The following is a 12,110-nucleotide window of genomic DNA, read 5'->3' as shown; positions in this document are numbered from 1 at the left end:
CAGGAAGATATAAAAGCTTTTTATACTTTTTTTTACAGCTGCCAAAATGATGTACTACAATGATCCTTCCAGTCAAAAGAGGGCTGTGGAGTTAGCTACAGGACTTGATGAATTTCTAGACAAGAGAGGCATCCAGGTGAGATTTATTGTTTGCAAAACAAATTCCCATTTTTCTCTCCTTGCAGGCCCCTCACCACACATGCTTCAGTCAGTGGAAAGAAATGGCCTGCTTTTAATCTGCAATGACCGATGATTAAGGCTGTTCCACCCCCTGGCTGCAGGATGCAACATAGTTGAGAGGCTAGCAAGGTGAGAAAACAGAATAAAAATGAGAGGTGGGGTAGGACACTGCTTACCCAAATAGTTCCTGATCACTGACTCATCAGGTACTAATTGGAGGTACTGCAGTCCCAATTGGTACATGCATACGATATGAGGTGACTACCAGTATTTTTACTCTCATTGTAATGGGCATGACCTTTTTGCAAGTTTATGAAAATTGACTTTTAGTGGACTCTTCTGTTTGTTTCTTGTATATCTGTTTAGAAATAAGCTTCCACTCTTGTTGGCCTACATGGACCAAAATTCAAAAGTTGAAAATGGAACTGCAAAACTAGACTTTTTTAAAAATAGAGACATTATTTATGTTGTGCTGAAATATTAAATAACCCTTTGTCCCCCTACTTCACTGCGAATAGTACTAAGCAGCATTTAGCAGCGTGTATAGTGAAATTTAGTTTAAATGATCACCATTTCTAGTGATTATTTGCTGGTAATGAATTTGTAAACTGTCCTTGCGTAAACCATAGTCCATATATACTTTTGTAGTTGTTCACTGATGATTGTTGGAATTTTTTTTTTATTCATTCATGGGATGTGGGCATCGCAAGCAAGGCCAGCATTTATTGCCCATCCCTAATTGATATCAAGAAGGTGGTGGTGAGCCACCGCCTTGAACCGTTGCAGTCTGTGTGGTGAAGGTTCTCCCACAGTGCTGTTTGGTAGGGAGTTCCAGGATTTTGACCCAGCGACAATGAAGGAACGGCAATATATTTCCAAGGCAGGATGGTGTGTGACTTGGAGGGGAACCTGCAGGTGGTGGTGTTCCCTTGCACCTGCTGCCCTTGTCCTTCTAGGTGGTAGAGGTCATGGGTTTGGGAGGTGCTGTCGAAGAAGCTTTAGTGAGTTGGTGCAGTGCATCTTTTAGGTGGTCCACACTGCAGCCACGGTGCGCCGGTGGTGAAGGGAGTGAATGTTAAGGGTGGTGGATGGAGTGCCAATCAAGTGAGCTGCTTTGTCCTGGATGGTGTCAAGCTTCTTGAGTGTTGTTGGAGCTGAACTCATCCAGGCAAGTGGAGAGTATTTCATCACACTCCTGACTTGTGCCTTATAGATGGTGGCAAGGCTTTGGGGAGTCGGGAGTCACTCGCCGCAGAATACCCAACCTCGGAGCTGCTCTTGTATTGATAGTCAGTGGGTGTTAAGTTTTTTTTTCTGTGAAGACATATTAGAGGTACAGTAATGCTAATCTGTGGCAAAAAAAGGAACCGGTTTCGCTAGCAAATGTGGAATTTACTAAGCCAATACTTGGCATCTTCTAACTGAAGCTTAGAGTTACTCCTTTAGGACACCTTGAAATTCACAGAAGGAAAGTAAAATGTGGTAAAAGTACCTAGTCCTCCTGAGGCTCATTGCTTCTACTAGCCTATGGCTAGTGATTGTAAACAATTTTACAACACCAAGTTATAGTCCAGCAATTTTATTTTAAATTCACAAGCTTTCGGAGGCTACCTCCTTCCTCAGGTGAATTCCACATTTGCTAGCAAATTCCACATTTGCTAGCAAATTCCACATTTGCTAGCAAATTCCACATTTGCTAGCAAATTCCACATTTGCTAGCAAATTCCACATTTGCTAGCGAAACCGGTTCCTTTTTTTGCCACAGATTAGCATTACTGTACCTCTAATATGTCTTCACAGAAAAAAAAACTTAACACCCACTGACTATCAATACAAGAGCAGCTCCGAGGTTGGGTATTCTGCGGCGAGTGACTCCTGACTCCCCAAAGCCTTGCCACCATCTATAAGGCGTTCACCTGAGGAAGGAGGTAGCCTCCGAAAGCTTGTGAATTTAAAATAAAATTGCTGGACTATAACTTGGTGTTGTAAAATTGTTTACAATTGTCAACCCCAGTCCATCACCGGCATCTCCACATCATGGCTAGTGATGAGAGAGAACCAGAAGAGTAACTGGAAAAGAAAAAGATAAACTGAAAAAAGGTAAAACAAAGACATGGTTGGTGGATTCAACTCTTCAGTCATAAATAGGATCAGGGGACTTTTAAGCCTTAGAGACCAGGTGGATTATTTCAAATTCAAGCACCTCTGATGTAGTTATGATCAGTTATAATCAAATGTGGGATCTGTTCAGCTTCATTAGTCAAAAGATTACTGCACATATTGTGCCATGTAGTTTCTTAATTCATTTGTACTGTAAATTATCTCAAGGGATAGCACTTGCTAAAGTGGATAACTACAACTTAGACTAGGGTTGAGTAGAGAGATGTGTGGTTGAGTGCAAGCTAGGTATTATTTCACTAGTTCAGTGGGTAGTTCAGTTATTTTGGTTCCAGAGTAGGGTCTTATCTGTTAACCAAGTTAAGCTCTGAGCCATGCCAACCAAGAAGGTCTTGGGTTTGATCATGGGTCTGTACCAAGTTAACTGATATAGGGCACTGTAGTTGGCCTCCGTATTCTCTGCTTAGGGAGGAGCAAAATCATTCAAGGTTCCTGTAACTAATTACTATCCCGTGACCCCTGCTGACAGTATCAGGAATGAAAGCTGTATGATCCAGTAGTCTGCTCATGCTTACTGTTAAGGTTCATATAGAGCGTGGTAACGTAGATCTGACACTCGAACCATAGGTCAGCATGAGTGATTGCCTTTAGAAGCTGAATAAAGGGAGAAAGTGAAGAAAAATGAGTAGCATTACTGTTATTTTGAGGATTTTTGCTCTCTGCTCAGCTAATTTTTGATTACTAGCTTAAGATTATGTAGGGGGACCTGTGATAAACGCTTACTGCTCTCACCAAAGTGGACAGGCTCAGTTAAGTCCCTCTTTCATTTGTGAAGGATCCTCCCAATGAATTGATTGTTTTCCAGGTTCAGACTGTGGCAAATCACTCAAAACGGGATCAAAACGCCCAATTTGCTAAGAGGGCGATTTACCCCCCCCGCCCCTAGCTTTACCTACCTATTTTCACTGGCTCATTTTGTGGCTAGGAGCTCTCTAACTGTTGAGTGATCTAACAATTCTGTTGCATAACCTAATGCAAAGCCCAAAGATGCAGAAGACACACTTGCACCTTGTATTGTCCCTGGTACAGGAGATACTGCTGTGCTGATGAGATAGGTGGAGCTCTTGTATACAGAAAACCCCTTTTCCAATAGGTCTAGCAAAGGAATTCTTCTGATTTAAAGATAAGCGCACCCAAATCATTGACATTTAAATGCTCATTGCTACAAGTGAAGCCATCACTTGTCAAAGCATATGCGGACACCAGTAATCTTCCAAGAGAAAGAACAAGGTATCAGTTATGAAACACCTTTCAAGGTACTCTTCAAACACTAACTTAAGCGGGGCTATGATAGTTGCTTTAGTGTCTCAGCTTTTCCACAGATGGCCAAACACAGCTCCATTTTCTCGGAGGGAAGCAGGATGACATAGGAAAAGGGCTTCCATTTCAAAAATCCCTCAGACCTCTGCAAGAGGTAATGGAAAAAGTGCAGGCTCATGAGTACAATCATCAAGATTGACTCAGCTGGGGTCCACCTTAATGTAGTAGATAGCTTTTTGTGGATTTTGAATCTCCTCTATGGGATCTGCAGCAAAAATCTAGGCTAGATGGACTTTGTGTTCCCACTTCTGAGGGGTTTCCACTGACCCAGGTGAGTGTTTTTCATTTGATCTACATTGTTTTGTCTATTACCAGATCTCTGCTACAGCCTAAAATTAGATGCAGGCCAAGGTGAATGACCTAGATCAACCAATGAGAAGCTCCTTAATCAGTCAGTGATTGACATCCAGGGGACAGGCATTTCCTGGGGGTTCTAACTAATGTATGGAAAAGAGCCTCCTTTTCCTAGCTGAGGTCAGTTATAAAGACCCCACCCTGGCAGAGATCAGCTAACTCAGCATTGACCACAGCACAAGCCACCTGATGTATAATGATGTGACACAAAATAATTTATTCACTGAGCCCATCAGAAGAGAATGCTTCCCGTTAATGCACATTGATTAGTCATATGTTTAAAATGACTTTACTGACTGTTAAATGCAGTCTTAATTAAATGTACCATAATAAAGATAACCGTGACTTGTACCTGGAGCACATAGCCTCACATGATTGATACTGTAGTACTACAGTATCAATCAACACTTGTAAAAATAATTGCAGCTACCTTGTTTGTATATTAAAACAAGATTGACCTATATATTTCTTTTGATTCAGATTTGTGTGAAGGTGCTGGAAGCTGTGCGGGATGGTAGTCTGGGAGTCTGTAAAGAAACAGCTGAAACCTACAGAGCACAGTGTCACAAGATTTTTCCCTACGCTCTAGCAGTCATGCCCCCTGGATACGAAGATGATGTAAAGATCACAGTGAATGGGGATAGTGCTACCGAACCTGAAGAACTGGCCAACGAGATCTGAATGAAGACGGTGACTGAAGTGAACACATTTTTGTTGCACACCTGATGTCAGCTCCCCACTCTTATCGACAGGATCTGTAAATATGCGTCAGGGTTTCATAAATGCCTACAGATCATAGACTTTCAGAATTGGGGGTCTTTTTTTTTAATCCTGCTGACTTCAAAAAAAATTATCTGAAATTTTGGAGGTGACTTCTGTACTATGTGTTTGTGAACCCCCTGTGAGTGGAAAGGTGACATCAATTGAATGCACTCAACACCCTTCTTGCAATTGGCTTCCCGGGTTTTTAACGTAATTTCTAAAGAATATTGAGAGCTATTTAAAAAGTTGGGTGTGACACAAAAATGTAGTCTAATCATTACTTTGTCTTGAGATTCTCGCGTTTGTCGCGGTCAGCAATATGCTGCCCTAGCACTGGATCCTCTAAGCACAAACTTTTATGTCAGGGCAGCAGTGTCTGACAGAAAATGAACGGAAACTACATGCAGACCACAGGAAATACCTGATGTAAATTGTGATGTACAGATTAATGTACCCAGTTTAAAAAAAACACGTTAAAAGAGGGATAGGTATTTGGAATTGAAGACTGAGGGGGGAGAAGAAGGGAGAAGTCAAATTAGGGCATGTACTGACCATCATTTCTAAATTCCTCGGGATTTTCTAACAAAGAAATTTAGTACGTCTGTAGATCACCAGCTGCATTACGGAACAGTTCTGAGTCTGCATTTCCATAATGCTGCTTATTGACTATCTAAAGTAGTGCATTTAGGCAGTCAGCGAACAGTTACTACTTTATTTTAAAATCCTAAATGTTTGGGTGAAGTAGGAATTGTTTGATAAATTAACTTGGTTTCATGTTCTAATTTAGAGGACTGGTCTTAGACTCAGTACTGTTTTGTTAATGCAGATTGTCATCAGTAACTACCTGACAGATTATGTAGAAAATTATACATTGATCACTTGGATACCGGTTTTTCCCTCTATGTAATGTCAATTATAGTACTTGAAGCCCAACATTTCGAAGAATACTTCTTGCTCTGCAGTTTTACGCATGCCCCAGACTTTGTATGTTTTTAAAAGGGGCCCAGAATTTTTGGAAAAAAAACAGATTTGCTTCTTTATTTCTGCAGTTACAATTAATTCCCATGGTTCTGAAATGCAAAAGGTACCAAATATACAATGCAATAAACAGTTTTTTTTGAAAATTGTTCTAACTGGGGTATTTATTAACATGGTTTTATTTTGCAGATTTCAGTTTCCAGGAGATTTATTTTTTAAAAAAATTATGTGCCCCAGCATTTTGATTCTAAAGCACTGTCTGTTACTTATGAAGAAAATGTGATTTACTCCCTGTTTTTGATTTTAATTGTATGCAACTTGTTTGTAATCAGTCTGTCCTAATCCCAGCTGGTTATCCACAAAACATGCATTTCAGAGAAGTTGAATCTGAGTTTGTGAATTCTTATGTTACTGACTTGGAGTTTGGCTACACAAACCAAGTAAAAAGACTGCACAACGTTCCATTTTAATGTTGCAGGGCTTTTGTGTGTTTTTTTTCCTGATCACTCTTGAAGCAGTTAAAGCTGAAGTCTGAGGGTACTGTGTACATCTATCCAAATAACGCAGCTGTGGGTCTGTCAAGAGAAAGCTTCCTAGGTTGGTGTGAATGATGGACTTCCTCATTGGTTCACAAGCTAGGATTATCAGTGGGTCTACATCAGTATGATCATTTTGAACCTGAACTCTTGTTAGGATTTGGTTTTGATCACTGAGGTTTTTTTGTGTTCATGTCTTAAACCATTTCAGCACTGAGCCTTGTGTAGGGTTTTATTTTTCATTGTCTTTGAGATCCATCCAGCACACAGGGTACTGGTACAGCGTATGAAATGTAAATTTTACATTTGTTTATGTGGTTAGTTCCATTTTAACCGCAATGGTTGTATTCAGCATCTAATAAACTGGTAGTGTTCGTGTCATGTTTGTCATAAGTCTTAATGCTAGAATCCACTCTCCGTGCATTTAACTGCATTCACTGCTGCAAATAGGGATCTGCTCGAAGATTTTATTTTTTTAGGTTGGAAGGTTACAAATAGTTTTTTCTGTGGTAAATTAAATGAATAATTCTTTAACTGTACATTTGTAATACTGTCCTTTGCAGACAAGCAGTTTTCACATACTAAAGGATGTGCCAATTTCCATAGTCTGAAACAGGTCAAGTCATAGGCATCTGAAAGTGTTATAACTGTGATCGTTTTAATCAGTACAGTGGGCTGATTAAAACTACACTGCAGCTGTAATTGGCAGGAAGGAAGCAGAAATGCTTTGGTCCTTTTCATTATCCAGTCACAGTAAAATTCAGGCTAGTCTGCTACTAGGGAGAACCAAAGAATGCTGGGCTGGGACTTGCAGTCGAGCTTCTGCCTTGAGAGAAAGCAATGCTAATTTTTGCTTGGGTCAGAATATTTCTTCCTGACTCTGGTTATCTGAGGAACAATACGAATGTCCACAGCCTGTATTGTGGCTACTTTCCACTTAAGCCATCTCCCAGCTGATGAACACAATGTCAGGCTAAAATCTTTGCATTTCAACTAATTTTGTACTAAACAGCATTCTGTTGGCTTTTTTTAAAAAAAAGCTATGTCAAGATTATCTGCTACTACAAGAACAGGGTGTGGTCCCTTTTTTAGCATTAGAAATAAGCGTGGTCAGTCTCAATTCAGTTGCTACGCCCACAGTACAAAACTCTCCCTAATGTAATAATCTCAAGACACCACAGGAATGGGTGTGTGGAAAATGGAGAAGTGTCAGACTATAGCAGTAGGCGCATTGTTTCTTAAACATTTTCTCTATCAGCCACCAAAAATCAGTTCCAAGATTCCCCCCCCCGACCCCAGAATTTGCCCCATGATTTTGCAATATCAATGGAGTAGGTGAAACATGAAACACCTTCTAGAAAGTGTAAAAAAAAATTACAAGAAAGTCTGAATCAATTTTACTTATACAGAAATCGTAGCATTGAGAATACAATATAGCTATGTTTTAGATTATTTTGAAAAACTGTATATAAGGGAGAACAATACACAAACAAGGCTGAATCTGTAAAGATGCATAAACCGTGAAGGGAGTTTTGAATATTTGTCTGTTGCTATTGGTTTTCTGTAATCGGAACCTGCTATAGCATTCCAGTTTAGTAAATCCTTTATTTTATTACAGTTGATGTCTATGAACTAGAACATGAATTTTCTGCCAGATAGAATATTCACTTTTTATTCTAGAAGAACATAAACATTCACCAAATAAACTTAAAATTAATGCGTTATTCACCAAACAGTACACGATATACCTGGTGTCTAACATAATGTAACAGATTAAAATAATTTCTGAGAATGTATAATGTCTTTACAATATGCCTGTGAATGTAAGTTAAGAGGCATTGGCCCTGGACTTATTTTGCTGGTAGATGGTGCCTTTTCCCTTCAAAATTAAACAAGGATATTGTGGGCTTTACTTCACTATGCACATACACTTAAGCACAGGTAGCAAAAGGAACTTTTTGTAAGTGACCTGTGTACAAATGCAGTAGGTATTAGTTTGAAATAGGCAGAGTTGGAATGGAAATCTGTGAATGGAACAAGTGTTTTTTTTAATGCATTCAGTGCCACTAACAGTTTAAAATTTGAGAAAATAAACCACAGCCCCACACATCTTCGGTAAAAGTAAAAATTAACTGATCAAAACTATTTTCCGGACTTAAATTTCAATCTAAAGTGTTTGACTTTGTTACTTTCTGTTAATAAGTTTAGTAAATCCTTTCCTGGGGTGGACAGCAGTACCCATTCACAAGCTCTGAACTAAGCCATAATCTACGGCTTTAACAATGGGTCTGCACCCAAAAGGTTGTCTTGTCTTCTCTTTTCAGATGCTGTTTGATTTACTGTATATTTCCAGCATTTTCTGTTACTCAAAATCAAGCAATTTCTTAGTGCAGAAAACAGGTTAAATTTAACTATATTTCTATTGGCTGTCCAAGATTGGTTCTCCAACGGCTTTGGGCCAGTACAAAATACAGTACAGGAGGATCCTGTTTCAGCAACTCAGTCTGCCAGTAACTCTCATGATCACATTACCAACAGATCAGTATATCAGAAAATATGAATCTCTGTACTGCTGATCCCTCTTTAAAACAGCTAATTAAATAGCTGCTCAACTTCCCCCAGACATGCTGCTCAAATTGTAAGTGCTGTAAAAAGAACGTTGGTGCATTTTCTGTTCCATTCATTGCTGTCGATCCAAAAACTGGTCAATTTGAAGTGTTGACCCTTTGGTCTCAACTGGGCTAACTATAAATGATCCTCAGGCTGTTTCAATTAGCAGTAATGGTAATCAGCATAACAGAATTCCACTGTATTACTGCCTTCCTAATTTCTGTCAAGTTCTGCTGAATGTTTAAATAGTTTTTAGAATAATCTAGACTAATTTGTCCAATTCATCTTGCCATATCCTGCACCCCATTTTGGTGCAATGCTTCAAGTTTTAGAAACTGCTTTTCAGAGATTGAATTTGAGGCACATAGAAGGAGCTGTACTCTACATCTAACTGCTGTCTCTGATCTGTGGGGGTTTGCCCAAAATGTTGCATTTCTTGCACTTCCATCCCTCATCATGAGCATAAAGGCTCCCATGTTGTACGTAATTCACATGACATTGTTACCAGTGAAAGAGCCAGTGTTATTTTGTCAATTATTCATCCATCAAGTGAAAGCCAACAGGTACTGGCATATCCAGTTACTGTTTTTAAAGCTTTAAAAATACTGGATTTTAGAAGTATTTGGCAGTGCACTACTTGTTAGTTGAATCCTACAGCAGTGGCAAATTATCACTAGTTAGAGGTTTTGTATTTGAACTTGCAAACTTCAGTTTAGACTGGGCTTGCAGATTTTACTAGGAACATAAAAACTTAATATCACAACATAGAAGGTAGAGCTAATCCTGAGATTAATTAAATCTAAAGTCCTCTAATGCATGTGGATTCTTACCACTTCTTGCTTTTGGGTACACAAACTTTGCTGGAATAACTTTTGCAGTGTTATGATTACATGTTCTATGTAATTAATGGTTGGCACTTAAAAATGTATGTTCCAAGTTCAGGTATGTGGTGAGGAATTCTGGGAAATCTCGCTTCTGCACAATTTCAAGGAACATTTCAGAAGCAACAGCCAGTTGCCATTTGCAGCTGAGGAAAGAAGACAGTGATCACTAGTTAAATGGCAATGCTTAAGGTTCATTCTAAAGTGTATTCATCTAACATGAAAAAAATTGAACTTTAATAGTTCTACATAGTGTACATGTTCCCTCTTCAGTAATCTGTAGAATAAATTTAACAACTTCAGTGTTGTATCTCAAGTCAAGTTTTACAAGACAACTCAAGGCATAGGGGCCAAATATCCATCTGCATTCTAGCTCATTCCTGCAGTAATTGCAGCCTGCGGGAGGCTGAGCCTCTGCTTGCCCAAATAAGATCAACAATTTCCTCGTCCCCCCGCATCCAACCATCAAGTTGTACCTGTGGGACATGCCATCTGTGTATCCTACAAGGAACTTTGATGCCTAGTGCAATGGTAATAAAGGGCTATTTCCTGACCCTGAGAGTTTTGGCAGAGGTTCTGGAGGGGGGGGGGGGGGGGGAGGGTGCATCCTGAAAGATTGCACCACTGACAATGCAGTGCTCCCTTAGTCCTGCACTCCAATGTCAATTTAGATTATGTAAAGTCAAAAGTGGGGCTTGAACCTACAATCTGACTCAGCTGACATTAATAAGTTTACTTTCTCGTTGCAGCTGATCACTTGCACTAAAAAAAAACTTACTATGCTATAATTTTCTAAACATCTGCCTTGATGCCTTTGGGGCAGAGCAGACTAACCCCACTGTCTCTGTAACTCAGACCCTGGGGAGAGTAGACCGGCCCCACTGTCTGTATCACAGACCCCAGGGGGAAGAGACCTGTGCCACTGCCTGTATCACAGACCCTGGGGAGAACAGAACGACCCCACTTTTTCTGTATCATAGACCCCAGGGGAGAGCAGACCGGCCCAACTGTGTATCAGTGGGGCTGGCCCGTTAAATCTCTTCCCATTCATACAAGGCTGTTTTCCAGGAGGCCATAACAATATATAGCTTACTTAGAAGTGTATCCTGTTTACATCTCTCCAAAGTTAAACCAAAAATAAGAAGCATTCAATATGGCCAAGCAGTGTGTAAGGAGAAAACTGCCTTTGGGCACTCATGTTCCTCTTTTAATAGGGGTTGAATTGCAGCCAAACTGCATGTTACTGCCCATAGTAACCAGTGCCAAAGACGCCACAGCTTTAGTGGAATGTTCTGGTTCAAAAGATATTTGATCATAATTTGTTGTTTTCATCAAATGAGAGGTAGGTCATGTAGACAATACCATGGGGGTTACTTCTTTAATTTTGAAGAAATATGCCACAGAAGTAAAAGCCCTACTTTACAAGAGTTGACTTGAAGGTTTGAGGGGCCGTGTGACCTACTCCTATTTCTTATGTTCTTATGATGCAGCACATTGTTCTCCAATATGCTGTAACTAAGGAACTTTATGGATTTCTCTAGGATTACTTATTAATGCTAAGTTGTCTGCTGGTCAGAAGGGTCAATTTATGTGGTTCTGCCCAAAAATCTTTTAAAGGGTGTCTGCGTCCTTGTGATGTTTCCCTAGTCAGCCTACCCATGGTACAAGATAAATTGATTTGAAGAATTATTATTACAACTAGGAGCAAACGATCAGGTTCAGAAATATTTTTCTCTTTTGGTCCTTCCACAATATAAGTCATTCCCAGACAGGTGAGTAGCTGATTGACTCAGGCCCTAGCTGCTTTAGAAAAAAGCATGAGATTTGGGCAAGTTCATTCGCTCTTCAGCTTTTCTTCTCATGGGAAGCACCTCCCCCTGATCAGTGCCTATCCCAGGAGATATTTCAGCCAGGATCTCACCATGTGGGGAAGAGATGCAAACCTGCATCCTGCCATTTGTTGGATAAAGCATCAAGCTGGCCTTTTCTATAGCTATTTTTAGTGGACATATGGATTATTTTTTTCCCGCATATTGCAAATTAAGCTTACTTGTCAGTGCAGCAACGCAAAACTTCTTGTAATTCAGTTTCTAATTCCTTTACAAGAGTTTGGACGAGGTTTCTGTTGACAGTTCTGTTATCATCTTCCAATTTTACTCCATGTCGAATCCACTGCCAAACCTATGAGACAAGTTTAAGGGAAATACTGAGAAGGTGAATTTACAGTATAGTTACGGTAATGAGGGGTATAGAGCCTCTATCCTTAAGTAAGGACTTGATATGCCTGCACCCTGTCACAAGTGGCAGAATC

The 12,110-nt window shown here is 39.9% G+C and overlaps 2 protein-coding genes across 3 annotated transcripts in view; one reads left to right on the top strand and one right to left on the bottom strand.

Annotated features, from left to right (window-relative positions):
- naa15a (N-alpha-acetyltransferase 15, NatA auxiliary subunit a) overlaps nucleotides 1–6,687 on the top strand; it is a 65,068-nt gene extending 58,381 nt beyond the window's left edge. Inside the window, exons 19-20 of the mRNA XM_067994044.1 lie at nucleotides 39–136; nucleotides 4,513–6,687. Coding sequence (XP_067850145.1) covers nucleotides 39–136; nucleotides 4,513–4,713 — 299 coding nt within the window. The 3' untranslated portion in view covers nucleotides 4,714–6,687. The remainder of the gene's footprint in view (nucleotides 1–38; nucleotides 137–4,512) is intronic.
- Nucleotides 6,688–7,689: 1,002 nt separating this feature from the next.
- The window catches only part of ugl (ureidoglycolate lyase), a 71,477-nt gene continuing 67,056 nt past the window's right edge, over nucleotides 7,690–12,110 (bottom strand). For both annotated transcript variants that reach the window (XM_067994055.1, XM_067994063.1), the window contains 2 exons: nucleotides 11,850–11,980; nucleotides 7,690–9,945 (listed from right to left, as the gene is read on the bottom strand). In XM_067994055.1, coding sequence (XP_067850156.1) covers nucleotides 9,822–9,945; nucleotides 11,850–11,980 — 255 coding nt within the window. In that variant the 3' untranslated portion in view covers nucleotides 7,690–9,821. The remainder of the gene's footprint in view (nucleotides 9,946–11,849; nucleotides 11,981–12,110) is intronic.

Source organism: Heptranchias perlo, chromosome 1, assembly GCF_035084215.1.
Source record: "Heptranchias perlo isolate sHepPer1 chromosome 1, sHepPer1.hap1, whole genome shotgun sequence".
In the NCBI taxonomy this organism is placed as follows: domain Eukaryota; kingdom Metazoa; phylum Chordata; class Chondrichthyes; order Hexanchiformes; family Hexanchidae; genus Heptranchias; species Heptranchias perlo.
Note: the sequence above shows the minus strand (reverse complement) of the source record. Positions and strands in the feature narration are given on the sequence as shown.